This window comes from Leuresthes tenuis, unplaced genomic scaffold (assembly GCF_036924035.1).
Source record: "Leuresthes tenuis unplaced genomic scaffold, fLeuTen1.0.hap1 SCAF_23, whole genome shotgun sequence".
Lineage (NCBI taxonomy): Eukaryota > Metazoa > Chordata > Actinopteri > Atheriniformes > Atherinopsidae > Leuresthes > Leuresthes tenuis.
The window spans coordinates 15,411,723-15,437,818 of NW_027325377.1; the positions used below are offsets into that span (position 1 = coordinate 15,411,723).

General features: G+C 42.5%; 3 protein-coding genes across 3 annotated transcripts; 1 reads left to right on the forward strand and 2 right to left on the reverse strand.

Moving 5' to 3' along the window:
* Window positions 1-218: 218 nt before the first annotated feature.
* Window positions 219-12,327, reverse strand: itfg2 (integrin alpha FG-GAP repeat containing 2). The gene is made up of 12 exons (XM_072377658.1): window positions 11,944-12,327; window positions 11,696-11,791; window positions 11,558-11,599; window positions 11,296-11,473; window positions 11,072-11,211; window positions 9,551-9,699; window positions 9,378-9,472; window positions 8,857-8,910; window positions 8,457-8,548; window positions 7,960-8,077; window positions 5,601-5,774; window positions 219-1,056 (listed from the first exon to the last, which is right to left on the reverse strand). Exons 1-12 carry the CDS (start codon window positions 12,037-12,039, stop codon window positions 989-991), a joined length of 1,302 nt encoding a protein of 433 aa, XP_072233759.1. The 5' UTR covers window positions 12,040-12,327; the 3' UTR covers window positions 219-988.
* Window positions 12,328-15,746: 3,419 nt separating this feature from the next.
* Window positions 15,747-17,521, forward strand: ascl1a (achaete-scute family bHLH transcription factor 1a). Its single transcript, XM_072377360.1, has 2 exons — window positions 15,747-16,545; window positions 16,653-17,521. The coding sequence occupies exon 1, from the start codon at window positions 15,927-15,929 to the stop codon at window positions 16,530-16,532; it is 606 nt and encodes a 201-aa protein (XP_072233461.1). The 5' UTR covers window positions 15,747-15,926; the 3' UTR covers window positions 16,533-16,545; window positions 16,653-17,521.
* A 2,915-nt stretch (window positions 17,522-20,436) lies between these two features.
* On the reverse strand, window positions 20,437-21,848 carry LOC140282719 (uncharacterized). Its single transcript, XM_072377262.1, has 2 exons — window positions 21,785-21,848; window positions 20,437-20,768 (listed from the first exon to the last, which is right to left on the reverse strand). Exons 1-2 carry the CDS (start codon window positions 21,845-21,847, stop codon window positions 20,526-20,528), a joined length of 306 nt encoding a protein of 101 aa, XP_072233363.1. The 5' UTR covers window position 21,848; the 3' UTR covers window positions 20,437-20,525.
* Window positions 21,849-26,096: the final 4,248 nt, after the last annotated feature.

A 26,096-nucleotide genomic window follows, 5' to 3' on the forward strand; every position in this document is an offset into this window, starting at 1 on the left:
AAATCAAGTGTGCACAGCATGAACAGAAACAGCTCTCTGTTCTCTGGCAGAAAGAGTGGAGTCGAGGCATTACCAGAATATGCCCAGACATCAAACAATAAAACGCGGGTATAAAACATAAACAGTAAATTATAATCAGCTGTATAAGACAAAGATTCCAAACGAGCTAAAAATGTGAAGCTCTGGGCTCTGGTTTGAGCACGTCTCTAAAGGGCAGACGATAGATGATCGCACAGGATAGATGAGAGGTTGAGGCCTTCCAGGACACCTGAGCCTTTCCTCCAGTCACACCGATAAACACACATCTCATTTATATTGCACGAGAAAGACCGAGGCAGTCGACATAGGTGGTTATAGGATCCTCCCAGGAGGAACAGTGGGTGATTCCCTCAACCCTTCCATTCGTCACACCCTGCAGGCACATTGCTGCTCAGCTGGCGAGCCATACTGCCGTCTTGCTGCCATGCCAATTTAATTATGTAACAGATGCTGTGTTATGTAATATCTGTAGGGCTTTACATCTTTTGCGAGGATCCACCAAATAAAAAGAAAACTCTGAGGCTGTATGCGAAGAAAAAGAAGGAGGCACTTCTGTCTGATCGGGAAGCTCCTTTCGGCAGCTTGTCAGCGCTGATTGACAGCAGCATAACGGCTCTGCTGATCCCCATCACTCAAAAATTCAGACACCAGGGAAAACAGCAGGTTAAACTGTGCAGCATTTCCCCTGCACGGTGCCCCGTGCTTTCATCCTCCCTATGCCTTGATAAAGGCAACCTGGGAGGACAGAATACCAATGCCAGAGGCAATGTGTAGGTCTGAGATTACAGCCAGCAGCAGTCAGTCCAGAAACCTGAGCCTGGCATGTCTTTTGGCAGGGAACACAAATAACATGACCAGCAGCATGGGGGACAGCCAGGGAGTGTTTATTAGAGTAGTATTTACAATAAGGGGGAAAACAGAGAAGGCAGAGTGGTGACGTGTTGCAGTGCTACGTCTGTGCATCCTGGTAGAGAACATTTGCCACCAGGTCTTTTACTGCAGCTGAATCCTCAGCATCTGTGGAGGCAAAACACAATGTGACAATTAATGTTGACAAGGGACATTCGTGCTATCAGAAAAGCCTAACGAGGGCCAAATATAAATATAAGGAGGGAGGTCAGAAATGTTCTCCTCATGCCAGAGAAACTGTCGACTACTGAGCCTTATATTGCTCATAGCGGGAGGACACTGCCTGAGGTTCCTATAACAAAGCTCCACTCCATCAAATACAAAACCACACAGAAATATAAATGACTAATAGCTACAAAAAGTGTCAAAAAGGAAAAATAAATGCGAAGGAATGTATGCCTCCATGATTTATGCTGCGAGCGAGCTTACATTTGTCAGACAGAAGTCATTTTTATCAGTTTTGTTGGTCACAGATTTTTTAATTTCATGGTGCCTGCTGATATTTTGATCTTGAGCCATATCGCAACTGCTCTGACAAAAGCCAAAAGCACTCTGAGACACTTCAGACAAAAAGCAGTTCCCCCGGCTTTGCTGTGTTTGGATCTAAATATACTCTCACTGATTATAACACTTCAGCTCACAATAAAGATGTGGTATTTAAGCTGGACTGTGACTCCCCTTTAGCAGAGCGTATCGTTACTTTGGCTCAACTGACTGACTCGTACACACAGTACTAATAAAATGATAGTTTGTGATAAAAGTAACCCAGTCAATGCTGCTTTGGCCATATAGAGTTGTTTTTATAGCTTCCACAGACCTCACAAGTTACTGGCAATATTTTCAAGTCATTTCCCTCCTTCAAGCAGACAAACCCTGATGTTTTCTGAGCCACTTTACTTGCCAGAGCCTCAACAAAGTCCACTCTTTCCTTCAATGCGAGTCCAATTTTAATGCAGGCTCACTGCAGCTGCTTCAAAGTAAAAATAATTCAAGTACATCCTTTTCACTTCATGCAGTTTCTCTTGGCTTTGAGATATATAGTCTTTGGAGTTTTTGATCATCGACGGTGCTGTGATCTTACAAGTGGAAGATCTGAAAGACATGAACAACAAATAAAGAGACTTTCCAAATGTCTATGAGGAGGAACACGAGATTTGTTCAAAAGGCCTTTCTTCTTGCCCATGAGGCACAAGACAGAACTACACAATGAACTATTAAGACTCCAAATAAAACATTCAAAAGAACGTTCCAGCAGAATACTGTGTTCCAGGGAAAACTCCATCAACTCCATATCCACATGTGAGATAATATCCATCTACACAGACATCCAGCCACAGAATGAGTCATAAAGCTGCACTGCACTGATTTTACAATCTTAAGACAAGCAACTGAGAGCAATATTATACATCATTTCAGGGAGATACTGGCAAAACATCCTCATGAATCAAATGTTATGTGGTCAAGACAGATCTCAGTTCTTACTTTCTAGTAATGTATCACTTAGCAGGATCATTAGCTCAGCCGACAAAAAATGTGTGGTGTTTACAAGAAAACTCAACAGGACACCTTTAATGTGATGCTAACAGAGACACAAATTGCCTGGGTAATCAGTAAGCTGCGAGTGTTTACTGAGAAGCAGATTAAATTAGTTAATAAATGACTCTGTCTGTGTATTTTTACCCCTGACTGAGATGCACATTCAACAAAAAATGGGCTTTTTTTTGCAGGCGTAACAGATAAACTTCACAGTGAGCTCTTCCTCTCTTCGGTGTGGAAAAACCCGCTCACCTTTCATTGCTCGACAACACCTGACTGCAACACGGTCTCTCCGGAAACAAGCTGGCGATTGAACGCCAGCCATTAAAACATTAAAAATGGCCGCGTAGGAGCGGCCGACGTCATCTAGAAACCTCTCCACGTTGCGATGGAGAACCAAAAGGCTCTTCATAATCACCATTTGACTAAAGGGCAGTTATAAAAATTTAAAAAAGGAGAACATCAGCAGGGAAGACATTTGGAGGAGGTCAGAGGGAGGGAGCCAACACTCAGACCACAGTTTGCTTCGTTTTCCACTTTTCTCGTTGTCCTTCTATGCGTTCAAAAGCATAAAGTTTTATTCAAACAAATCAAATCAAATCAAATGCATCTTGACCCGAGTATCATCACATCCTTTCCCTGAGAGACGGTTCCCAGTTTTCTTACAGGATTTGGTTGACGGGTTGGTCATCCGTGCGGACCAAAAGGCATGGGCTAAGTTGTCATTTGTAAACCGCTTAAATCCTCCCGTAAACCATTTTTCTGCATGACAGCGAGCAGAGACTGAAAATGACGAGACAGCAGCGAGATTAATGTTCCACCGGGAAAGGCAATTAACAAAGGACATTAGCAGGAAATAAACAGCCATAGTGTGCCTTCACAATGATTAACTGAGCACTTACTCGAGTTAAACATTGTGTTTGTCATGAGAATGGTGTTGGAAGGATAAAGAAAGAAGCTGCTGAGAGAACGAGTCGTGGAGCATATTTGATTGACAGGCTACAGATTTCTTTGCGTTTGGATGTTCAGAGTGCAGCCTTAAATCAGAAAACTCAATTTATTTCCCTCCTGACCTCCTCCGTTCGGGACATTTGCCTATGTGTAATATGAGATGATTGACTCGACTCTGGTCTTATCTGCTGAATATGAAGCTATTACATGCAGAGGGTTAGCTTACCATAAAGACTGCAAACAGGCTAACAAAGCAGCCTGGCAACCTTTGAAATAAGAAAGCAAAAGCAAGAAACATGCACAGTAAACGTTGCTGCAAAAGCATGTATGTAGAGGAGTTAAAGAGGTGGTTTGAAGGTAAAGGGGAAGCATCAGTCATTTACAAAGCTCTTTGTATATGGAGAAGGTCTGAGAGGCTGCAAAGCTCACTGTCCTAACAGAGGAGACCTGAAACGCCTTGTTTTAAATAGCAACATCAGCACCAAAAAGATTGGCATAATGTGTGCACCGTGGCTTGTTTGGCAGGCCCCAAGCAGCGTACCATTTCTGACCAACTGGATGTGACCAGGCCTTTCAGCAGGGGTCCTCAGAGCAAGGCTGGCTGAATAAATTAATTTCAATTCCAACGACAACTTTACAACCACAGGGCAAACAGAACCCAGTTCATTTGAGGCAAACAAAATTGCTCAGACGTGAAACCACGAATGCACACCAAAGATGAGGAATATTTCTGTCACTTTTCAGTTACAGACTAAGATCAATTGTGCAACCTCCTTCGTTTCTCAAGGAGGGTTTGTCTCGGCTGCTGAGGATTCAGAGTGAGCACATCAGCAGGGTAAAGAAAGCATTTGCAGCAGCTTATCTATTAGTTCCTGCTAACTCTGGTAAGTCTAAAGTAGAAGAAAAAAAAAACATGGCGCCAACAAGAGAGCTGTCAGCGGAAACAATGGAACTTCTCCAAGAAGGTAGTCCAGCAGAGTGTGGCAAAAGATTTCGTTTCCAGTCAGTTGTGTTCAAAGGTCAGAGCCAAAAGCAAACAAACTGGGAAAAATGTTAAAGGGAAACCTACGGGTCAACCAGGGAAGTTATCAGGACAGAAAACTTGTGATATGTATAACGATAGGGTTGTAAAATAGAAAGTGCACAACAAAAGAAGCGAGAAACAAATGAGTGGAAATAAGAGTGAATGTTTGTTTTCAACTATCAGAGACTGACTGGCTTTTCTGAGTGGAAACCCCCATTTCCTTCTAATGAAAACCATCACTTCCACCCAGATGATGGTTCCAAGACAGAGTGGAGTCGGTCATTAACACCCAGGTACTTATAGAGAAAACCTGCCTATTTTTTTGCATTATGGATTTTAGCTGGAGACACCATTCAATTAGCCACTCAATAGTCCCCTGATAGACTACGATCATCCATTAGTGGGCAGAGACAGTAACACTTGTTATACCATTATGCATCATTATACCATTTTTACACAAGGCCAGCAGCACATTCACCCTCAGTGTGATGAGGGTGACACATTTACTCACAGATTTTGACTCTCACATCAGTACCAATGATTTCCTTCCTCCCAGTTGACCCGGATGTAATCTACTACAACAGGCATGGGTGATGTTACACTACTTCCTACAGGCTGTGGTGGACCAAAACAAGCATGACTCTGTTCAGAGTGCACCTTACAGATGGATCAAAGCAATCGCACATCTTCTTACTCAGAGGTTGGAATTGTTCGTTTAAAGTCTTAAAATGTGATGCTATAGCTGGTAAATGAGTGTTAAAAACAGAATGCTGCCATTTTCCAGCTGTATCTTCATATTTCACAAACAAATAAGAGAAAAGTATCAGTCATCTCAACCAACTCTCTGCTACAAAGCAACCGCACCCATTTCATAGAATGTCAAACTATTCTTTTAAGGAGAGGTGGGTAGACAGGAAGGAAGCCTGAAATTAGTCATGAGGGGATCATTTCTTTCCTCCCCCCCGCATCATTAGCATTCAGCTCAGAGTGTTACAACAGGATGGGAGAAACGTTAACTACAGACAGTCGCAATTGATCTGTTCAACTGAAACCTCAAACAGAGGAGATGTTGGTTTGGATTTAATGAAAGATGCGCCAGTCTGAGCAGAATCGGTTTCTTTCGAGCCGTTTGTGTACTCACCGATTCCCAGCATCTTCAGGTGGCTTCTAAACTCAGGCCTCTCCTCCAGCACTCGCAGAAGGTCTGTGGACTCCATACGTTCCAGCTCCACCTTCCAGTAGATGTAGATTTTCTGGTTGAAGCTGACATACACCAGGCAGGGGCTGTTTCTACCCTCCTTACATGTATACTGACCTACAACCATACACAAAGAGACATAAATGTGTCAGTTATACTCAATATGTGGTGAGCAGTGCTGTTATATTATGTGAATCCAAATAAACACATTAGTGAACCCCTGCTGCCAGGCTGCTGTGACAAAACTGGCTTCCATATAAACAGAGAATTAAATATGTTTCAAAGACTACACAGAGCAGGCAGAATGGAGTGGAGGGTTTGATTGTTTAACACTGTGGGAGCAAAGAAACAAACCTCAATGGAGGCAGATCAAACCAAGTCTCTTCCTCTAATCCACTTACTATTGCACATGTCACAATGAACTCCTAGATAAACAGTGGCTTGTTCAAACACTGCAGAGAGATTAGACTCAACAGAACACGTGGAGAAACTGAAGCTCGATGCTGCCATCTAGTGGTGCAGGTAAGAAGTACATCCTCTGAAGGACGTTCTGGTGGCAGACTGCTGCAGAAGCTCTGAACATATTGTGTACTTCATTCTGTAGGCTGTGAATTTCTGTCCATGTTGTCTACTTAGAGGGTTCACCTGTGGTACCAGGTTGTGTGTGACATCATCTGCTAAGTTGTTGCCAAGCTACAGAAACAACAGTCCAACCCATTCATGGAGATCTCCCAAGATTTTGACCACATTTCGGTTTGTCAACTGATATCCATCTCTTATTTCATTGACTTTTTTTCTCTGTAATTTACACCACAGATAGATAATTTCCCTTCACATATGAATGAACGGACTCAGGGCTGCAGTGTAACAGACAGGAGTAAGCTAACCTGCTGTAGCCTCAAGTGTTTTCACTTTACAGATGCATTTTTCCCCTCCATCAAATATAGTTAAATATGTCTTCTCTTTCACAATTCAACTCTCAAAGGCAACAGACGATTTACAGACATATTTTATGTGCAAGAAGTCTCCAAATGGAGGGGAATACCGCCAACTGCCACTCAGACTGCATTACAAAAAGAACAGGGTACATAATCAAATAAATGACTTCACGTAGTCTTTCCTCATTAGCATGACTGGGTGAAAATAACAGATGAGTTGAACGTTGCTGCCACAAGGAATTGCGGGACAGTGTTATCTACTTTCCTGTCATGAAGAATGGCCTTCGATGCTGAAGGAGAAAATAAAGAAGGCGTGGAAGCTCCTTTCCTTTGCACAGCATTTAGAGAATTCAACCAGCTCTTATCGTGGCTGGCACTCATACCGCAGGTAGGTTACCATAAGGTATGTTCCTAAGCAAAAAACACTATTAGACTGCGCTCTGGGTGTTCCACGAACACCTGAGGAGATTTCCATTGCAAACTCACTCTAATCTCCACATTTTTTGCACAAGAAGCAAACCTTTCAAACCGATGTGAGTGACAATTTGAGACAAAATCTTTTATGCACTGAACATACAGCTGCTGTTCTGGCTCCAAAAAAACACGTAGCTTAAACCTTTCTGCAACTAAAAGGAGACAAAGGTCAAAGCAACACAACCACATGGTCTTCTGACACATTTAACGTTGTGCAGGTACAACCTTTTTCCAAAAAAAAAACCTGAATAGTTTATAGAAAAGGTAATTCAGTGATCCCTGAATTCACAGGAAGTCGGTGTTAGTTCTCAGGATGATGTATCTCTGGATGATGTCCTTTTTTGCCTCAGATAGGACGTGACCTGCAAAGCCATTAAGTCTTCAAACAGGCATAAATCACCTCAAGATATACTTTTATTTGTGCATCAGTGGAAGTTTGATGGATTTTTACTGTTTCAACTTAGTTTTTTCTTCTTCACATCTTTAAAATGTAAATCAAAACCCGCAAGAGGAACCTGATTTATGAAGCTATGTAAAGCTGATGGGAGCAGTAGATTCAGGTGTTATCTCTGTGGGCTCAATCTCTTTCAAAGTTGCTCATTGCTTCCGATTTTGTCATGAGGTAGCCAACAAAGTACCGTATCTTTAACATGAACTCTCTTTATTGTTTTAAAGCTCAACCATTTACTTTCTCACTCGTGATCTCCATGCTTTTGTCAGGCCTACTGAGGCATGTTTGTGTTAAAGAGTCACATCAGTGCCAGAACTTTCAATACAGATTTGAACCTGTGCTGTTAACAAGGTCAAAAATATGATCTAGCAGCGAAAAAAGGAATAAGAGGGATACTTGCAAGACTCGATAATTAAGATATAGCCAACAGGCATTTTACCGGCACAGAAAGCGTTGACATTTTCATCGAAATGGAACCGCACCACAGTCCGATTGTGGTCAATGATGTAAGTCTGACCATCCCAGGCACACGCCACCACCTCCTCTCTGCCGTCGCCCTGGAAACAAACACACATGCAAGCAGATGTTCCCTATGATTGATGCATATTTTATATTTAGTCTTCGGCAAACAATTATCTTTGATTTATTTTAGAGTGAGATAATCATTTCAGTCATTTAGAAGCAAAAAAATATATAATATATATTTTTCACTCCAACAAACTTCTGAAGAGGGGAGCGGTGCAACATTTCCCGTATTTTTGCATCTGTTTAGATTTAGGTAATTTCTGTTATTTCCCCACCTTTACAAAAATGTTCATTATTGCATATGGAACTATTTTTTTAACATAAAAGCTGTTTCACATAACAGAAATGATTGAATCAGAAATTAAAAAGACCGCGACTTTCTAGCTGTTGGGAATACTTAAACAGACTCACAGTGACATCCAGCTTCTGCAGGGCGAAGAGCTGATGATCCACCTGCACCGACCACAACAGCTGCTCTGAGCTGTCCATCAGCTTCAGGGTTCCTTTAACCACAGAACAAAGAATGTCAACATAAATCCAGAGAATTTCTTCATAAATCCAGAGAAATGTTCAGTAAATAACTCTCAAGACAAAAATGATTTCGATACATCTGAGAGTGTTTAGTTAGACCCCACTTCCCAACCAGTTAATAACCAGGTAACCTGCACACAGTAGGTTTATTTTGTGCATTTAGGAAATAGTCCTGATTGAATAAAATATTCTTTGTAAATCAACTAAATGAAACCTTAAACTGATTGATTTGATCTAATACTAAAAGGGTGAAAAAAAGTTCCAAAATGTCCCGACTTACCATCTAAAGTACAGAGTGCAAACAGTCCACATTTGGAGGATTCCTCTTTTGAACCTGGACAAAAACAAAATACCCGTTTGGACAGTTTTTACAGACTTTTTAAGAAGAGATTCAAACATCATAGAGAAAGCATTTTAATGAAAGCATTCAATGAGGCACTAAATAAAATCAAAAGGAATGAAAAAGCTCAAATTATTCATATAAGAGCACAGCTGTCATTTATTATAAAAAAACATTTATTCACACTTTCCAGCTTTATATAACACTTATTCTTATATATATATATTCCATTTTATTTTCCATAACCACTTGAAAGTCTTTCCAACAGCCTAAACCATGAAACAAAACCTTAGAACTAATGTTCCTGTTTATGCTCAAGAGGGAACAAAATTGAATGTTTTTCAAACATTTAAAAAGACCCTGCTGTTCCCACTTTTCTTATAGTATAACTCATGGGTTGTTCTGAAACAAGTGTAGCTTAAAAGAATGGAAAATCAGTCAATGAGTTCATTGTTTTGTACCTTTGCTTATGCTGCCAATGAGATGAGTGGAAACGTTCTTGTTGTGGATCCGCCCGGTGGTCAGATGAAGAACTACGTCTCTGGAAGGCCCCTCACTGTCAGCAAATGCATTCAAGTATGTAGTTGGCATGGCTGACACTTAAAATAAATTCTTAAATTATCATGGGGTTTACCTTCCCGGTGTAGCAGGGGCGTCCTCGTCAGATTCGGTGGAGTCTTGTTGCGTCCAGGTGCAGAGCAGGATGGCATATCCGCAGCCTGGCTGAGACACCATCAGCTCCGGTAAACCCTCTGGACCCGGGTTAACAGACAGACTGTCCACCTGCAGCACAGCAAACATCACCAGGCTCTATGATTCATTTTGTTGTAGAAGCTTTTTTATACTATGTATTGCATAAATGTGCTACTGTCTCAGAGCAAAGTTTGCACTTATTTGCTTTTTGTGGAGAATAAGAAAATCAATACTAATTTGCATTTGTGGGTTAAAAAGGAAGCTGGAGAAAAGAAACCAGAAAAATGTGCTTCCTGCTACCTTTAGTAAACACATGACAATAACTGATTAATGACTTTAGGGGGGGATATGTGGGAGGGAGCAGGGCCTTTTGGAAGAGGATCTTCCAAACTGTTGGGAATTCAGTATATGCTCCCATGTAATATGTTTCTATGTTGTTCCTGTTAATAAATTTCCCACAATTCCCACCACTCTTTTCTCCACAACAGTAGCCGGGTTTCACTCACTAGCATTAACTAAGTTGCATAGATTCACAAGAGGATGGCATTATAGGCCATTTTGTTTCGGATTATAATTCAGTAGAAGAAGCAGTTCATAGGAGGAGGTAGCCAACTGCAGTGGACATCCACATTAGGAAAGCTATCAGCTTATCCTCTGGGAATATCTGAGATATTGTATTACATCTGAGAAGACTGGCTATTGTTGAGGCTTTCTCTGGCAAGCAAAGCAGTAGATGTAAGAGATGAAGCATGGTTCTGCATCAAGATTGACAACTTGTTGCATGCTGTAAACTTCTTTATGCACCGCAGCGTAAGAAAGAAACTGGCAGCAGGTTGGGGGATTGGTTTTCAGTCAAATCTTCAACCTGAAAAGGTCCATCTAGCTGATGATTGTCTACATCTGAAGTCCATGATGGGGTCTGGCATAAAGGATGATGGCTTCTTGGGAGTTTTAAGTCTTTCTAAGTTAATTAAATATTTTCTTTTTCATGTGCATTTGGCAAAGCTGTGGTCTATTTACAACAAAACACTGGACTGTTGGATAGTCAAGCCTCAACAGTTCAGCTATTTCACATAAGCTGCACCTGCCAGAAAGGCTATTTTTTATTATCATTCTTTTCCACATCAGTTAAGACTCTTTATCTGGCCCATTTTACCTGTGAAATTAAGCTGCCATGTAATTCTGCACTCCTTGAATACGGTATTAATCGCTTTAGGCCCTCAGTACAAAAATACATATCACCTGTAAATGATTCAATCCAATTAGCTTTTAAGTTTACAACATTTGGAGAAGGAAAATGTTAATAGAATGGATGTGCTGCTGCACAATAATATGCAATAGATTATAACTGATAAATAAGAACAGTGCTTTTCTGAATATCGCACTTTATTTGTTGAACTTCTGCACAAAAAATGACTGCAAAAAAACTCTAAATTGAAAACAAAGTGTTTGTGTCGCACACCTGCCCCTCCAGAAGCCATTTCTTCAGCAGAACCATTTGACCCGATCCACCATCTGAACTGTCAGACGGCTCCTCCCAACGGAAAGCTCGCACCACTCTGTCTGTGTAGCCCACCACCAGCTCACAGCGTCCATCTCCATCTGCACACATTGCGATCAAATTCAAAGGCAAAACATATACACCGTGCACGTTTAGTGTCAATTAAAGAAAAGGAAGGAATGTACCAATATCACTGATGAGGAGCACTTTGGTGTTGGCAGGAATATGCTGGGTGAAAAAGGGCCTTTGGTCCTCAGATGACAGGAATTCATGCTGACTTGAGGAATCAGATTTACTTGCAGTGGCATTGGTCAAATCAAAGAGGTGAAACCAGCCCTCTGCACCCACTGCTACCACAAGGTTCTGACAGACACGAAAAAAAAAAAGCTGTTACATCACTTCAAAGCCTTCATGACACTCAGGTTCCCCTCACTGAACTCTCCTTACCTTTCCTTTGTTGCAGACGTCTCCAACTGCAACGCAGGTCAGCTAGAAATAAACCAAAAAAAAAACAAAAAACACAACGGGTCATATAAGCAGGAGGTCAAAATCGCTTCGAAATCGCACGTTATCTGGTGCACTGACCATGCCCGCGCAGGTTCTTGTGATGCAGGGTTTGGAATCATCGTTCTTATAAATCAGCAGCTTTCCACTGGTGTCTCCAACTATCAGCTCGTTAAGCTGCAGGGAGCAGAGGAAGACGACATTATTCATCTGGCTAAAATAAAACAAACAATGGCGGCTACGGATAATCTGTAATGAGATTTTAAATGCGATTTAGGTTCCGACATTTCTCTTCACGGTGACAAAAGAAAACAGGTGAAATTGATTACCGAGTCGTTGTCTGCGTCTCCCAAACAGATGGCATGAGGAAATATGGTTCCTGTGAAATCCAAGCTAACCCGCTGAACGTAGTTCAAAGACCGCATAGCTAATGGTTTAGTTTAATACAAACTCCGCTGAAGCGTCCTAAACATGCGGGAAACCACCACAAAGATAGTTTAAATCGCGTTAGCTCTTTAAGACCTCGATGCTTAAATTAACCATATTTAGGGGTAGACACAACACATTCGAATCTTTTTAGGCTAACTGCTTTCAAAACTACATTTTTCTCACAATAAAAAAACATATATTACTTTCTTTTAACGCTAAATAACGGTAGTTGCTAATGTTGATGTTTGCTAACGCGTATCACTGGCAAGCTTCTTTTTAGTAAACAAAACCACGTGACGTAAAATCTACGGAAGCTCTAAATAATCAAAATATTTATACTACAAGCCAAACGACAGATCTTTCCCCACACTTTGTCATGAGAGCAAGTAACTATATAGAATATTTTAGGTGTTTTAAGCAAGAGGATGCAGGTTAATACGATTTGTTTTTAAGAACCGGACAATTTTTGGTTCAATTTCCTTTTCAAAACAAGTTTTCTTTCGTTGGGTGATATCTCATTTACATATCTAAAAACACATTTTTCGGATATTCATAATGCAAAAGATAAATCTTTTTAATTTGATAAAGGTCCATCGTCATATGAATTACACAAATACTTTACACCTGTAGGATTTCCCCTTCTTAGCTGAGACAGTAGAAATGGTGCCACCGAGCGGACACAGGGCGCAAACGCACCCAAACACATCCGTATTGTTGATTTATTTTTTTATTTCCACGTCTTCTTCTGTACTCTTTATAGTTTGTTTGGCACTACTCTATAGTGTGAAAATACGTTTACCATGTGTTTCTTTAGTCTGAAAGATCAGGTCAGATAATCACAGAGAAAAAAAAATGCTATTTAACTTTTTTAAACTTTTCCACAGACGTCAATGAACTAAATACTATTTAAGCAACCAAATAAGATATGGCATTGCACTTTGGTTTACTTAATGATGGAAGAAGCCCACTTGCCATTTTTGTATAATTCGTTACCCGTTCGTTTGTTTTATTTGTTCAGGTCAGACATTTCGCATCGAGAAGGGTTAGAGCCATTAGCCGAAAACTTGGCATCTCTCAGCGTGGTGTGCAAGGTGTCCTTAAAAAGTCGAGGAAACTGGACAAGTGGAGGGTAAAAGAGTAAGAGATGCCTCTGGACCATTAGTTGATCCATCTTCTGCTCATTGAAGCCTCATCAGAGATGGTCTCCGTGGAAGGGCTGTAAAGAAGCCAATTCTTAACGAAGGGAAACTTGACACAAGAACTTGAGAAACTGAAAAGAAAGCTAAGAAGGTTCGGGTTGTGTTGAAGAATAAAGGTGCTCATACCAAATATCGACTTTCAAGCTCCTTAGGATTATACACACTCTGTTCCGATACCTTTAACACTGTATATTGCATTTATGCACGTTTAAATGCTGCAACTATATTTACTGTTGACCAGGCAACATATAGAAATAAAGAATGCTAACGTCTTTAGCTCGTAACTCGTATGATAACTTACTGTGAAGTCTTTTTTTCTGATTTGTTTTGATTTTCTCTCTTTTTTTGTTGGTAATTTATCCTTTAAATAGTTAGACGTTTTACTTCACGCTGTATGTACCATAGCTGTCCTCTAGAGGACGGTGTTTATTGCAACTCGAGCTGTCGGGCAGAAAACAACACAAGCAGCAGGGAGTCTGAGGGAAGACAAACATCACACAAGGGAGTTTTTACTTTTTTTTTTTTTTAAATCGATGCTTTAACAAACTAGAAATATAAAACTCGGCAACTTTTGTGCGGACTAATTACTGTGAGTTTTATAAACTATAGTTTAATCCCTTTTTTTTTGGGGGGGGGGGAGTCTTTACAACCGTTTTTCCTTTCTTTAAAGCAGCTTCGGCGTTGTGTTCAGTGAAAAGGACATTGCAAAACACTTTGTGGAAAAAAAACTATTTTGTAATGAGAAACAAATGGGAAGATAATCCCTCCATCTCCACACATTAGTTTGGGCGCTTATAAGTTTTTTTTGTTTTGTTTTGTTTTATTATCTGCCCCACAGCGAGCTGCCCCCAAAAAGAAGAAAAATACAGAAAGTGGTTAAATAGAAACTCGGGCGCCCAGATGTCATATTAATTATTACACCGAGCTTTGACTGGAAAGCCCCCACCCGTAAAGTGAGCGCCCGCCCAGCCGCTGGAAAACCAGCAGCGGCAGCGCACAGAGAAAGTCCTCACAAAGCGCTAATTGGACTCTGGAAGCGCACTGACAGGGCATGGATAGGTTTCAGAAAGCTTGGCGATGGCCAAGGGGTGCGGGGGGACGCTGAATAGAACCCACGCCTCTTTATTAAACTCTCTCGCTGGGGCCAATAGGGGGGAGGGAGTGTAAGGGGAAGAAAAGAAAGTATAGGTAGTGTGTGCGGGCGGGGGAGGGGATGAGGGTCTTCAGCGCAAGCTTGATTTTGAATGCCTCTGCCAAAACAGAAAAATTGCACAATTTATTACAATTCCCTCTTCAAGGGGCGCGTGCGTGGGTGCACGCGCACAGGACTAATGGGGAGGGAAAAAAAGAAGAGCAAGGGTGCACGCACAGAGGGACAGAAAGCAACTCCATGCGTAAAGACAGCGCTGTAAAACAACCATGATTTTGATTTCTGTGCATCAGAGAGGGAATTGCAGTTTGCTTCTCTTTTTGTTCCTCGCTGAAAGACGTGATTTATCGTCCTCCACCTCTGAAAGCGACAATAATCGACAGAACACACCGCGTCCGCGCTACTGTAACCACATCGGGTGTGTCAAATCATCCACAAAGCCTCTCCCGAACACATTCTGAGGGCCCCTCCAAGCAGATTTGCGCCTGAGCGTTCCGCCTGTGCGGTTGATGATGTGCTCCGCTCAAAGTGGAAAATTCGGCCTCTGATGGACAATAGTTGCTCAAATGAGCGGCACTCAGGCGCGTCTGTACTGCTAACAATAAAACTAGACTGTGTTGGAGCTGGAATGACAGCGAGCAGCGGATTTACATGCGGAGTTTCAACGCGAAACTTGAAGGGTGTCACCTCGAGGTGAGCTGTCCTTCAGCACCACTCTGTGGCCCACAAACTCAGAAAAATCCAAAAGCTATACCGATTCAGGGAGAAAGATGAGTTTGGTACTACTTAACCCTCTATGGTAAAGTCGTGTTAGAAGTTGTTTTTTTAAAAAAAGTTTTGAAATGCGTATTTCTTACCCCTTAACTCAAACAAATATACACTTTCCCTCCGTTTTCGGACGCGCCAGATTATTGTATGTCATGGCGTCAAACTCACACATCGTAACGCTTAGCCTCATACACAAATATTCAAAGTTTACTCTAAAGTGTTATATGATGGTGACGCTTTGTAAAACTAATAATTAATCCACTGAATATGTTTAACTGTTCAACAGTTAAAAGCTGCAAAAAGCTGCAGAAGCAACTCGTGAGTGAACACAAACTGTGAGAAAACACTAAGTGTTTTTGGTTTGTTGTTAACAAATCATCACAAACTCCATGTAGAAAAGGCTTCCCTTCTCTGTCGCAAGCGAAAACAAAAAACTCACCACTGACTTGTTTGTTTATTGCTTCAAGTGGCACGCGTCTGGCGCGCGCAAAGCATCTGTACCGGCGCAGGAGCCCAAGGTGTATCCACGCGACCAGAGGGCGTGGCCACTCCCTCATCCAAACGTATTGAAAAGCAGTGGCGTCTTTCTTCTAGGACTCATTTGAGCTTTGAGAAGCGCGCGAGGCAGCAGCTCAGCGGACTGCCCCTACTGAAATAAGTGCGTGACGAACTGCTACTCCACGTGAACGGCACGAGCGGGGCGCACCGCCTGGAGACTTTGTGGTTCTTTAAAAGTTTATGCGTTTTATTTTTTTTTCTACTGGGAATGGACCTCACAGCCAAAATGGAAATTAACGTGAGTCATCAGCAGTTGATTCCACCCGCTTGTTTCTTCTCCGCTGCAGCGGCGGCGCAGAGCATCCAGCTGAGTCCGAGTGGCAGCAGCCAGTGCAGCGGAAAGTCGGTGTCAAAGCAACCCAAGAGGCAACGCTCCTCCTCCCCGGAGCTGCTGCGGTGCAAGCGGAGGCTGAATTTCGCAACTTTCGGCTACAGTCTACCGCAGCAGCAGCCGCACGCGGTGGCCCGGAGGAACGAAAGGGAGCGGAACCGGGTGAAGCTGGTCAACAACGGCTTCGCTACCCTGCGGGAGCACGTCCCCAACGGCGCCGCCAACAAGAAGATGAGCAAGGTGGAAACGCTGCGCTCTGCTGTGGAGTACATCCGAGCCCTGCAGCAGCTGCTGGACGAACACGACGCGGTGAGCGCGGCGTTTCAGTCCGGCGTCCTGTCGCCCACGATGTCGCAGGGGTACTCCGCGGACATGAACTCCATGGCAGGTTCACCCGTGTCCTCCTACTCATCTGATGAGGGATCCTATGAAGCTCTCAGTCCAGAGGAACAGGAACTTCTAGACTTCACCAACTGGTTCTGAGCAGCTGTAAAAGGTAAGAGCAGATTATATGATGATATAAAACGTGAAAGATGAACCCTGCTAACTGCTGGTGGGTGACGCAAACTGTGACTTAACCCTCTTTTCTCGTTCTTCTCACAGATTTAAGGATCAGCTCATTCTACTGTTGTCCTGCGCTTGGGATAGTCCCGGAGGAGGCTGGGTGTCTTCAAGAACAAGATGCACTGTACACGCGTCCTCAAGGACCAGTCCACCCTCCCAGACTGACTAACTGACTAAAAAGGCCTTAAAGTCCTGAACACTTGGGGGAACACAGGCCAGAGATCAGCGCCAAAGGATTAAAAGGAAGACGAGTCTCCTGGCAGCGTGGGAATCCACGCTTCTGAGCATCTGTGTCCACGATAAACAAACAAAAAACCTAAAGTGAATTCATGCTCTTCTGTAGCACATTGAAAAGCATTATTTAATACGTTGCTCCTCATCTATGCTAATCAAATCACAAACACCAACCCTTTGGTAAACCGCTCTGATGTTGAATTCAGAAAATGCTTCCAAGTCACGGATTTATTATTAAATTCTATATCAAACGCTTTTTTAAAAAATATATTAAGATATTTTTGTATGTAAGAGATTTATAGATGTTTTGTACACATCCTTTTGTATATATTTTGTCTATATATTGCGAAGTTGCTTCTATTACCTCTTGCCATGTAGACGTGTAGTCTATCATTCTCTGGCTGTTCTGTTCATGAGGTTTTCAGGAGTTTGATACTCCGGTGTTTTTATTTTAGCACCAATGTGTCTTATTTAATAGCAGAACCATGTTATTGCAGCATGTCACAATGATCAAAAACGTATGCAGCTGTTGTCCAAACGGAGTGCAATAGCCATGCATTGCATCTTTATACTGCCAGTTCTATATCCTTGTCACATAAGCAGATGTTGAAAATGATAAGTCTTATTACCATATTTTCTACACTAGTCCAAAAATAAAATGAGATGCTACTGAATTGCTTTCCATGTGTTATTTTGGGGGGACTTTCGAGGGGGGAGGACGTGGGTTGCAGTTCTCAGCATGTAGTCAGAAGGCTTAACCGAAAGAAAATGGGAAATATATGATGTACTGTAGGCACAGTACAAAATTATGAGGAATATAATCTTTATTACTGAAGAAAACTCACTATTACGCACAGTTACACGCCCTTTACGCACGAAATAGCCTACACTATACCATATCACTCCTTGTAAACAAAATTAGTCTCAAAGTGTCTCATTAAAGCGTTAAATCACAGCTCCATCACCAAAAACTTTCCCCGTTCAACTCTGCTGCCTCCTTTGGGCCAGCGGCCAGAATCAAGGGATACGTTTGACACCAGTGAAAAACGTGCGTAAAAAGCAACGATTCTCTTTATCAGAAAGCAGTTTTGAAATCTTAATCTGCTGATCAATTATATGTTAATCACGCGACAGAGGCGCGAGGACCTCGCTCAAAACACTAACTTGGTTTGATTTCTGCAACTTTATTGGGCGCCTAAACGACGCTTCTCACAGCAAAAGCAAACTTTTTAAATATCCACGCGCACAAACGGACCAACAGGTGGAGAATGGGCCCAGAAATCGGAGCCTTATACCACAGTTAAAAAACAGCGAGGAAAAAAAAACAAAATAAGAGCCTTTTCCTTTCAGGAATACAAATTTTAATGAGTGGATGTCAGTGGTCAGCGGTAGATTGAGGCAGAAGTTGGTTTTCTACACAACTGGGTTTGAAAGGTAGGGCGGGAGGCTGCAGCCAGGACGCGTGTCTGGTTTAATGAGTGAATGGGGTCTGGATGGTGGTCGAGTGGAGGCACAGAGCTGAATTGACCGATGGCGTGTGCCTCCTGACAGCAGCATGCCGCTGAACACACAACCACCACCACCTGGGAAGGTATGTGTATGTGTGCGTGTGTGTGTGTCTCAAGTTAAAGAGACTTATGCACTTTTTGCTTTCATTGTAAATTTAATTAAACATGGTGAAGGAATAAAAAAACTCACATTTGATTTATTTTACTATAAAACATTGCATTTGCAGTGCTATGTTTAAGGGCACATTGTTGACGTCAGTTGTTTTAAAAGGGAGGTAGGCGTGTCCTCAGACAAAAAACAACAAAAGTATTAATATGATCAAAAGTTTTTTATTTCTTTTGTTAGATTTAGGACAATCAATAAAAAAAAGTTCAGTCTTCGTTGTTTCCTCCTTCAAGATGTGGGTTTGTTCAAGCATTGTTTAAGAGAACGCGTCCATTCATTAAAGGAACAATTTGCCATTTAAACCTGTGACAAAAGGGTTTCCCTACCTCTAACACTGCAGGATCAGGAACTGGTACAGAAAGACTTTTAAAAACAGATCATATTTGTAAATGTAATCCCTTTGCATTTTAAGGTTTGATAGAACTGCTCTCGTTGTTAGATTCATCTGATAAAAGCACTTTCCCTTTACAAGCCCCAAAAAGTTGAACTACTTTTCCTACACGCTTGAACATATGAAAAGATTTTCAACTTTTTATTTCTCTTCAAGATGTTCATCCTTGATGGCACAACAATAATGAAGACCATACACAACATAGGCTTGAGTTTAGAGATAGAGATAATTAACTTACAGTGTCTAATCAAAGGCAAAGCAATACAAACTGTGTAAATATCCATGATGGGTGCTGAAAACTTTATTCGGAGAACCCCACAGGGTTTGCTTTCCATTTGTTGTAACAGCGGATAAAAAGACAGAAACAACCTGTAAGCAGAATATATTACCTACCTCATGGTTGTTTGGAATCCTGAAACTCACAGTAAAATAAGGCAGACTGAGCAGAGGGAAGAAAAGAACAGAAGAACACTGAAGGCAGACGTCAATCTAAGTTCAAAGTCTTATCAACAATAGAGTTCAACAAGTTTGTCTCAGGGAGTTAAGAATTAAAAGCAGCTTTGACAGTTTTCTCTCGTCTGTGTCTGTCTCTATATGACGTACGCTGCTTACTGGACATCCCTGATCTAACAGTGCAGCTCTGCTGCCTGTCAAAGACCATTATGTTCCTCTCTATGGCGGCCTGTCAAGCGTGCACACAAGGCAGGAGAGCACGGCCATAACTAATTGGTAAAGCTGCGCCAAAAACAATGGCTTCAGCTACATTAGTTGAGTACCTTGCTTTATATCATTCATCAGGGTTTGTAACATTGAGATAGAATTGCACAAATATCCACATCTCCGCTACTAAATATTTTTCTTTTTTAACTACAAACAATAGGCAGCAGAAAATTTACATGAACCCCATTTTGGAAGCGGCGCGTCCAATTTTACTGATGATTCTCAGAACATTCCAAGAACTTGGGCTGTGTTCCACTAATGCTAACTAATGCAGCAAATATAATGCAAAAATATCTACATTTCTTTGTTTTCATATATGGATTAACCCAGCCTGCTACCACAAACTGCTTTAAGTCACAACACAGTGCTGTGATGTACTCGGGCCAGAAGGACCTGACTGCAAAACAGTTTCTATCTTCAAGCCATTAGACTGGTTTGACAACAACATCCTCTAACACCCAAATTCTAGCTGAATATCATCCTTAAATTGCTGCTAATGCACAGCAAACAAAGTGCTGCATTGACCAGCTGCGTTCTGCAGATTACTGTATTTGTCAGAGTAAACAGTAACGGCATCAAGACTGTTGGTAAATGCATGTTCAAGGGAATTGTTGGATTCCTCTTTATGTAATAATGTCCTGAGATGGCTTTTTGGTGGTAATTGGTGCTATGCAAATAAAACAATTAAAATTAACAAAAATATTTGCTTACATTTAAAAGATTTTACGATGATATCATTTCATCTTTTTGTAGAACCCAATAAGTACGACAAACCAGAGCTGTGAACTGGTCGGCTCCACTTTGCACTTGAATTTCTTTACACAAAATAACAGTTTTAGTCATTATGAAGGCATCACTGCTCACATCTTAGCCACACAGTGCAGCGGCTGAGCTCAGAGGTGTTTGGCGTCATCAAGTGGGTTGGAGATGACGGACTTGTGAATGAGCATGAAGAGAGGCAGGTAAGCCAGGAAGTCCAGCAGGTCAAGTGGAGGAATGCGCTGCAGCTCCAGTCTGATTGCTGCCTCTTGCTCCAGATGGATTCCCCCGGCCTTCAGCTCCAGGAGGAGCTGCTCCCCGCTGATAAAGCCCTGCTGAGCTCCCGCATCTCCTTGCAGCAGGAACAGGAACAGTTGCTGAAGGAGTCAGGACAATATTTTTAGACATCAACAACAAACCTTTAGTCCCCCCCATGTATTTCAGTTTTAAAGGAACTGTGACAGGGCAGCTCTGGTTAAACAGAACTTTGCTTGTCAGTAGTGCCTGGCGGTGCTTTTGTCTGAACTCACAACTTTTGACCAGAGCGTTTACATAAAATTGATTTAAAACAGGGAAAACAGGCTCTCAGCACTGTTGGGTGTGTGAGAGTATGTTCATGTGTGACTGCGTGTTATTGTGCGGCACAGCCTCAGATTACCACAGTCTTGTTTGAGCGCACCTGTTTGCACAGTTAATGCAGTCTAGGTAATAATTGTTGGGGGGGGAGGGAGGGATGAAATAATCCTTCTGGCAATTAGCCCACTCCCTCCGCCCCGAGCAGCCTCTCCAGTTAACAACCCTATCCCTAACAACTCTGTAATTACAAAGCCTCCCCTACCTGGTCAGAGGCTCAGTTTCCACACCCACTGGCTTTCATGTTCCTCCTGCCTTTCAGTCGCTCAGCACTTCCTTGCATGAATGAGGACCGGGCTTGTTTGTGAGCAGCCAGCTGGTAGGCTAGTCCCAGTCCATCTGAGATGAGCCGTGTATCTCGGGCTGATTACAGGGCTGGGCGGAGTGGACGGCATGTTCACTGCTGGGCACTTTAATGAGATTAAGGCCGTGCTAATCTATGAAAAGGGAAAAGCACCCCTCTCTTTTTCTCTCTGGCTTGCTTTCCTCATTTCTATGCATGAGGGCTGAGTGCTTCTCTTGAAAAAAGCTTGATGTATAAAGCATGCTTTGGAATTGCTCTTCAAAGAGTTTGCCCTGTATTTATTTCATTATAATTATACCTGCAGAGCCATGATGGAGAGGTGGAGATGGTGTTTGTGGCATGAATGTGACAAATGCGAGAGCTAATCTGATGTTGCTTGAGGTAATCAAGTGCGCCTTGTGTAAACAAATTCAAGTGTACGAACATGTGGTGGGGAATCTTTTGCTGCGACCTTACCTTTGCTTTGAAGAGCCTCACTTCAAGAGAGCAGAAGTCCATGTTGGCGATTAGTGATCGCATAAACTCACTGAAAGGAACGCAAAACAAAAGCGTCATCTGCTGAAAGGAGCCTCTGTTAAACATGAGAATAGCTTTTTGAATGATCAGGAAATAACAGCAATAATTTGCAGCAGTGGCTGAGCTAACAGGACTTTAAATGAAAAGTATGAGTCGATTCAATTCACCTCTATTTATATAGTGCCAAATTACAACAAATGTTATCTCAAGGCACTTCAAAGACACAATCCAATTCAAGCCAATTAGAATCCGATTCACTCTGGATCCTAAAATATTCCTAATGTGTTGTTAACCTCAAAGCTCAGAGATAGCTCTAGATACCTTTCTTTGGACTTTAAGGAGGTCCTACCAGAGTAAACGAGGACTCGTTAAATTGTAAAGTGTACAATCAGAGTCTCTAAGAAGGCCTCGAAACGTACAAACAAGTCTACGACTCTGATGTTGCTGGTTAAAATGTGTCGTGTCGCATTATGGCGGGAAATATTTGGCGGGTTTGTCCCGTGCGATGTTGTGTTTCCAGAGAAGTGATGGTAAAGTGTTCTGAGCCCATTGTGGTTGCTCACAGTGGCCTAGCTGACAAACAATGCGTGGGCACACGGGGACATCCCGCCACAGTAACGGATAAAACTGCTCTGGTTTGGGGACGGTGGGTGGGGGCGGGGATACAGCAGGACAAAATGAGGTGAGCGGGATTGGTGTGGAGGTTTTGAGGAGGGAAATAAGCGTCCGGGGCACACTCTGGTGCAATGTGACCACTCGCACACCATCAAAATCTAGGTCCACTAACATAATTACAGGGAGGCATGACAAATTGTGCTGGGACAGACCTCTCCTGTCCAGCGTGTGGCACAGCGACGGTCGTCCCTTCTCTAACGAGCGCCTGGTGTTAATGAGCCCCTCCTCGCCGAACGCTCAATGGCCTGTTGGAGCAAAGAATGGCAAAGCACCAGGCCATTGAGTGCAATGCACGCCTGAGTGCTCCCAGGGCCCTGATGATTGTGATTGGCTCTTGTCCTCCGACCACACAAGGCAGGGGTTTGATGGGGATGAGGTGAGACAGGGCAGCTAATGATCATTAATTGCACTTGGTTTGCAGTAAAAGAGTCCAAATGATGGTGTGCAGACCCACTGGCGTGATAATGGCTAGCATAACCAACAAGAGTCTGGGGGACCGATGATGGACTGCAGGGAGGATAATAGCAGCCTAACCAGTTTTCTTTTGTCTACCCTCTACCTGCACCCCGCTGTGGCCTAAACAGCAGACTTTTCAGTTACGTAATGCCCAACGTTTTGGCGCTCTCCTCACTGTGGAGCCAGTATACAGCGATGTAGGGGTGAAGGGACGCAAACGTATCCTGACCCAGTTTGATTTGGCAGAACTGAGAGTTATTTTGGGTTATTCTAAGCGGGCCGGGGGGGGGGGGGGGGGGGGGGGGGGGGGGGGGACTGGAGGTGGAGGGAGCAGGTCTAGGTTCTGCTGCCTCATGTTGTCTACCACATGAACACTCACTGACTCACTTACTGAATTTCCAGGAGACTTACGGTAACCCACACAGGCAACCAACACACAGGATGAGACTGATGATACCGACGGCACCACTGATGCTATTAGGGAATCCTGTACGACTACGTGCTTTCCGGCAGACCATGGGACGTGCCCCTGAGGGAATGTGGTGCTGTGTGAGGAGCACAATGCTACACAGAGACAGATGGGGAGAGTCAAGGGCCAAAACAGCAGAGCATAGAGGGTGAAAGGGAGGCAACAAGAGAGCCGCAGAGAGGAGAGCCATGAGAGGCTCTGACAGATAAAAGTTGAAAAGAAAAAAGGAAAGTGCAGAGGGGAAGGGCTCAATTAGTGAGCGATGAAACTAGAAGAAACATATGAAAACGAGGAATACACCTCCTCAGATCTCTAAGCCTTACATGATCAGAAAGGCTGATTGTGTAACTACTGTTGCAGCTCATTTCTAAGCTTGGATTAGAGACAACAGGATTAACTGAAACAGGTAAGAGGATCAGTTTAGTTCAGTAGGGATGAGATGACAGAGGGATGCCATTGTTTTCTCCTTGTTTAGGAGGTGGCTGATCTCCTCTCTTCGTATTATTTAAATTGCAAAAAGGAGTTTTATGGAAAGAGGTTTAATATGGACATTCATTATCATTACTATAATTGCCTCTATACAGAGCAGACACCCTGGTCTTTCTGTGCCAGCGCTGCAGTCAGTCTACAGGCCTCCTTTAATATGCTCAACACAAAGAGCTGGCCGTAAATCAGAGGACCCATGACCCTGGCCCCATCCTCACTGAGAGGGAGCTCTCACTCTGGGGTGAGGGCTTTGGGTGCAGGCCTTGACCCTCGGGGACCTCCAGAGTGGCCTTGGCTCCACTCACTCCTGTCTGTAGGAAGCTACAGACCCCAGGGCAGGAGGAAAAAATAAACGCTGTGTGTGGGAATCTGCGGCATATGGGGCATAATGTTGAGACACAAGGACGCTGAGGGCAAACTCTGCCCGAGAAGGGTTCAATCTTCGGTTATTTCCAATGTTGGTTCGTCAGCAAACTATTTCCTCGAATGTTTGCATCTGTAAAACATCAGGAATTTTTTTCATTTGTTCAACCATCTAAAACTCACATAGATTCAGTTTATTCTCATGTCTAAAAAAGGAAAAAAATGCTACATTCTCACCTTTTGGACACCTTTACAGATTTAGAAAAGAATACAACATGATATATTCAAAGAGAAGATAGTTACTGGTTATTTTTGTTTAAAGGTATTTAGTGATTAAACCCTCCAGCAAACTATTAGGAAGGTTAATCAGTAAATTCATACACATCTACTGTGTATATGATCAGCTATATGAGGGTGCACATATTCTAAGATCTGCAGCTTGTCTGATCTTACTGTCAGCTCACTGTTGGATTGTTTAATCCATAAAATGTCATAAAGTACAGAAAAAGAGGAAGAAATGCCCTGTCTGGTCTACAAATCTTATTTGGTTGTGATTTCCTACAAAATTACAACAAATTTACCAGGTCTAACAAGTTTTCATGGTAAAATAAGATATAACTAACTCAGCTTCTGGCTATACTAAGGTGGTGACCAGAAACCAAATTCAGAACTCGCCCTCTGAAGTCTTTCAATGGAAGAGGATGAAAGAGAATCCCACACACGATGACAAAATTAGTGGAACACACTTGTGTACACTGTCTTTTTTCTTATTTATGGCAGGTCAGTGACTCCTCCTGCGGCTTGTTTGAGTGTCTGTACTGTTGGTCACTTACTCCATGGAGGCTATTTTCTGTGCCAGGCTTGCAATGACAGCAAACAGCCTCAGGTCCACGAGTCCATCTGTCACTCTGAAGTCCACCATCTCCAAGATCTGAAAAAGGATGGTGACGTTTCAGCAGTTTATGTATGAATGTGTGCTTGCACGTGTGAAAATGTGGTTCAGGTGTACCCTGTAGACGTAGATCTCCTCTTCGTCAGACAGCAGCTCAGGAGGAATGATGGTTTTAAGAGCAAGTAGAACCTGCAGGCAGGAGATGTAGCCGTCACCATCGCTGTCCTCCTGCATACAAACACCATCTTCATTATTTTCAGGAGTTAAAGGGGCAAAAATATTAAATTCATGACAAAAATTAAGAAAACTTTCAGTTTGAAGTTGTATCGTCTTTGTAATGTCCCTCCAGGTGGGGAAGAAGAAATAAATATCTGACATTTTTGATAATTTTTTTATGCAAGAGCTAAAATTTTCTGATTTCAGATTCGTAAAATGAACATTTGCCATTTCTTTTTTTGTCTGTGACTTCAAACTCTTAACTTAAGTTGATTTCTGTGAAGAACAAGAACTGTTTTCTGATGATCTGATGGCCAAATGTTTAAGAGCTGGAGGAGAATCACCTTTTCCTGATAGGGAATGTAACATAACAGTGAGTGAAACTGAATCTCCTGAAAGAGAGAGGGAACACAAAGGGTTTAAATCCCTTTTCACTTACTGCTTCAAAAGCTCTTTTGTACTCGGCCAGCTTCTCCTGACTGAAAATGCAGTACTTTGCCAAAAAGTCGACTGGAAAGAGAAGAAAACAAAAGAAAAAGTTCAGAGCTTTGAGGACCCATGTTAACAGTGCAGGATTTCAGTTTAATAGATGTGGAACTTGACAACTTTCTGTATCTTTTATCATCTTTAACAGGAGTTTCAGCAGAAGTAACAGCATCATATCTCTCAGCATTTGCATGTGTGTGTCTGCAGTG

Bases quoted from the DNA above. Each gene is read 5' to 3' on its own strand.
- itfg2 (XM_072377658.1), bottom strand. From the start codon at position 12,039: ATGCGGTCTTTGAACTACGTTCAGCGGGTTAGCTTGGATTTCACAGGA. The intron at 11,474-11,557 runs GTAAGGAGAGTT...CGTGTCTGTCAG, and splicing joins ACGTCTGCAACAAAGGAAAG to AACCTTGTGGTAGCAGTGGG. The intron at 9,700-11,071 runs GTGTGCGACACA...GCTGTGCTGCAG, and splicing joins AATGGCTTCTGGAGGGGCAG to GTGGACAGTCTGTCTGTTAA.
- LOC140282719 (XM_072377262.1), bottom strand. From the start codon at position 21,847: ATGCGATCACTAATCGCCAACATGGACTTCTGCTCTCTTGAAGTGAGG. The intron at 20,769-21,784 runs GTAAGGTCGCAG...TGACTCCTTCAG, and splicing joins TGAGGCTCTTCAAAGCAAAG to CAACTGTTCCTGTTCCTGCT.
- ascl1a (XM_072377360.1), top strand. From the start codon at position 15,927: ATGGACCTCACAGCCAAAATGGAAATTAACGTGAGTCATCAGCAGTTG.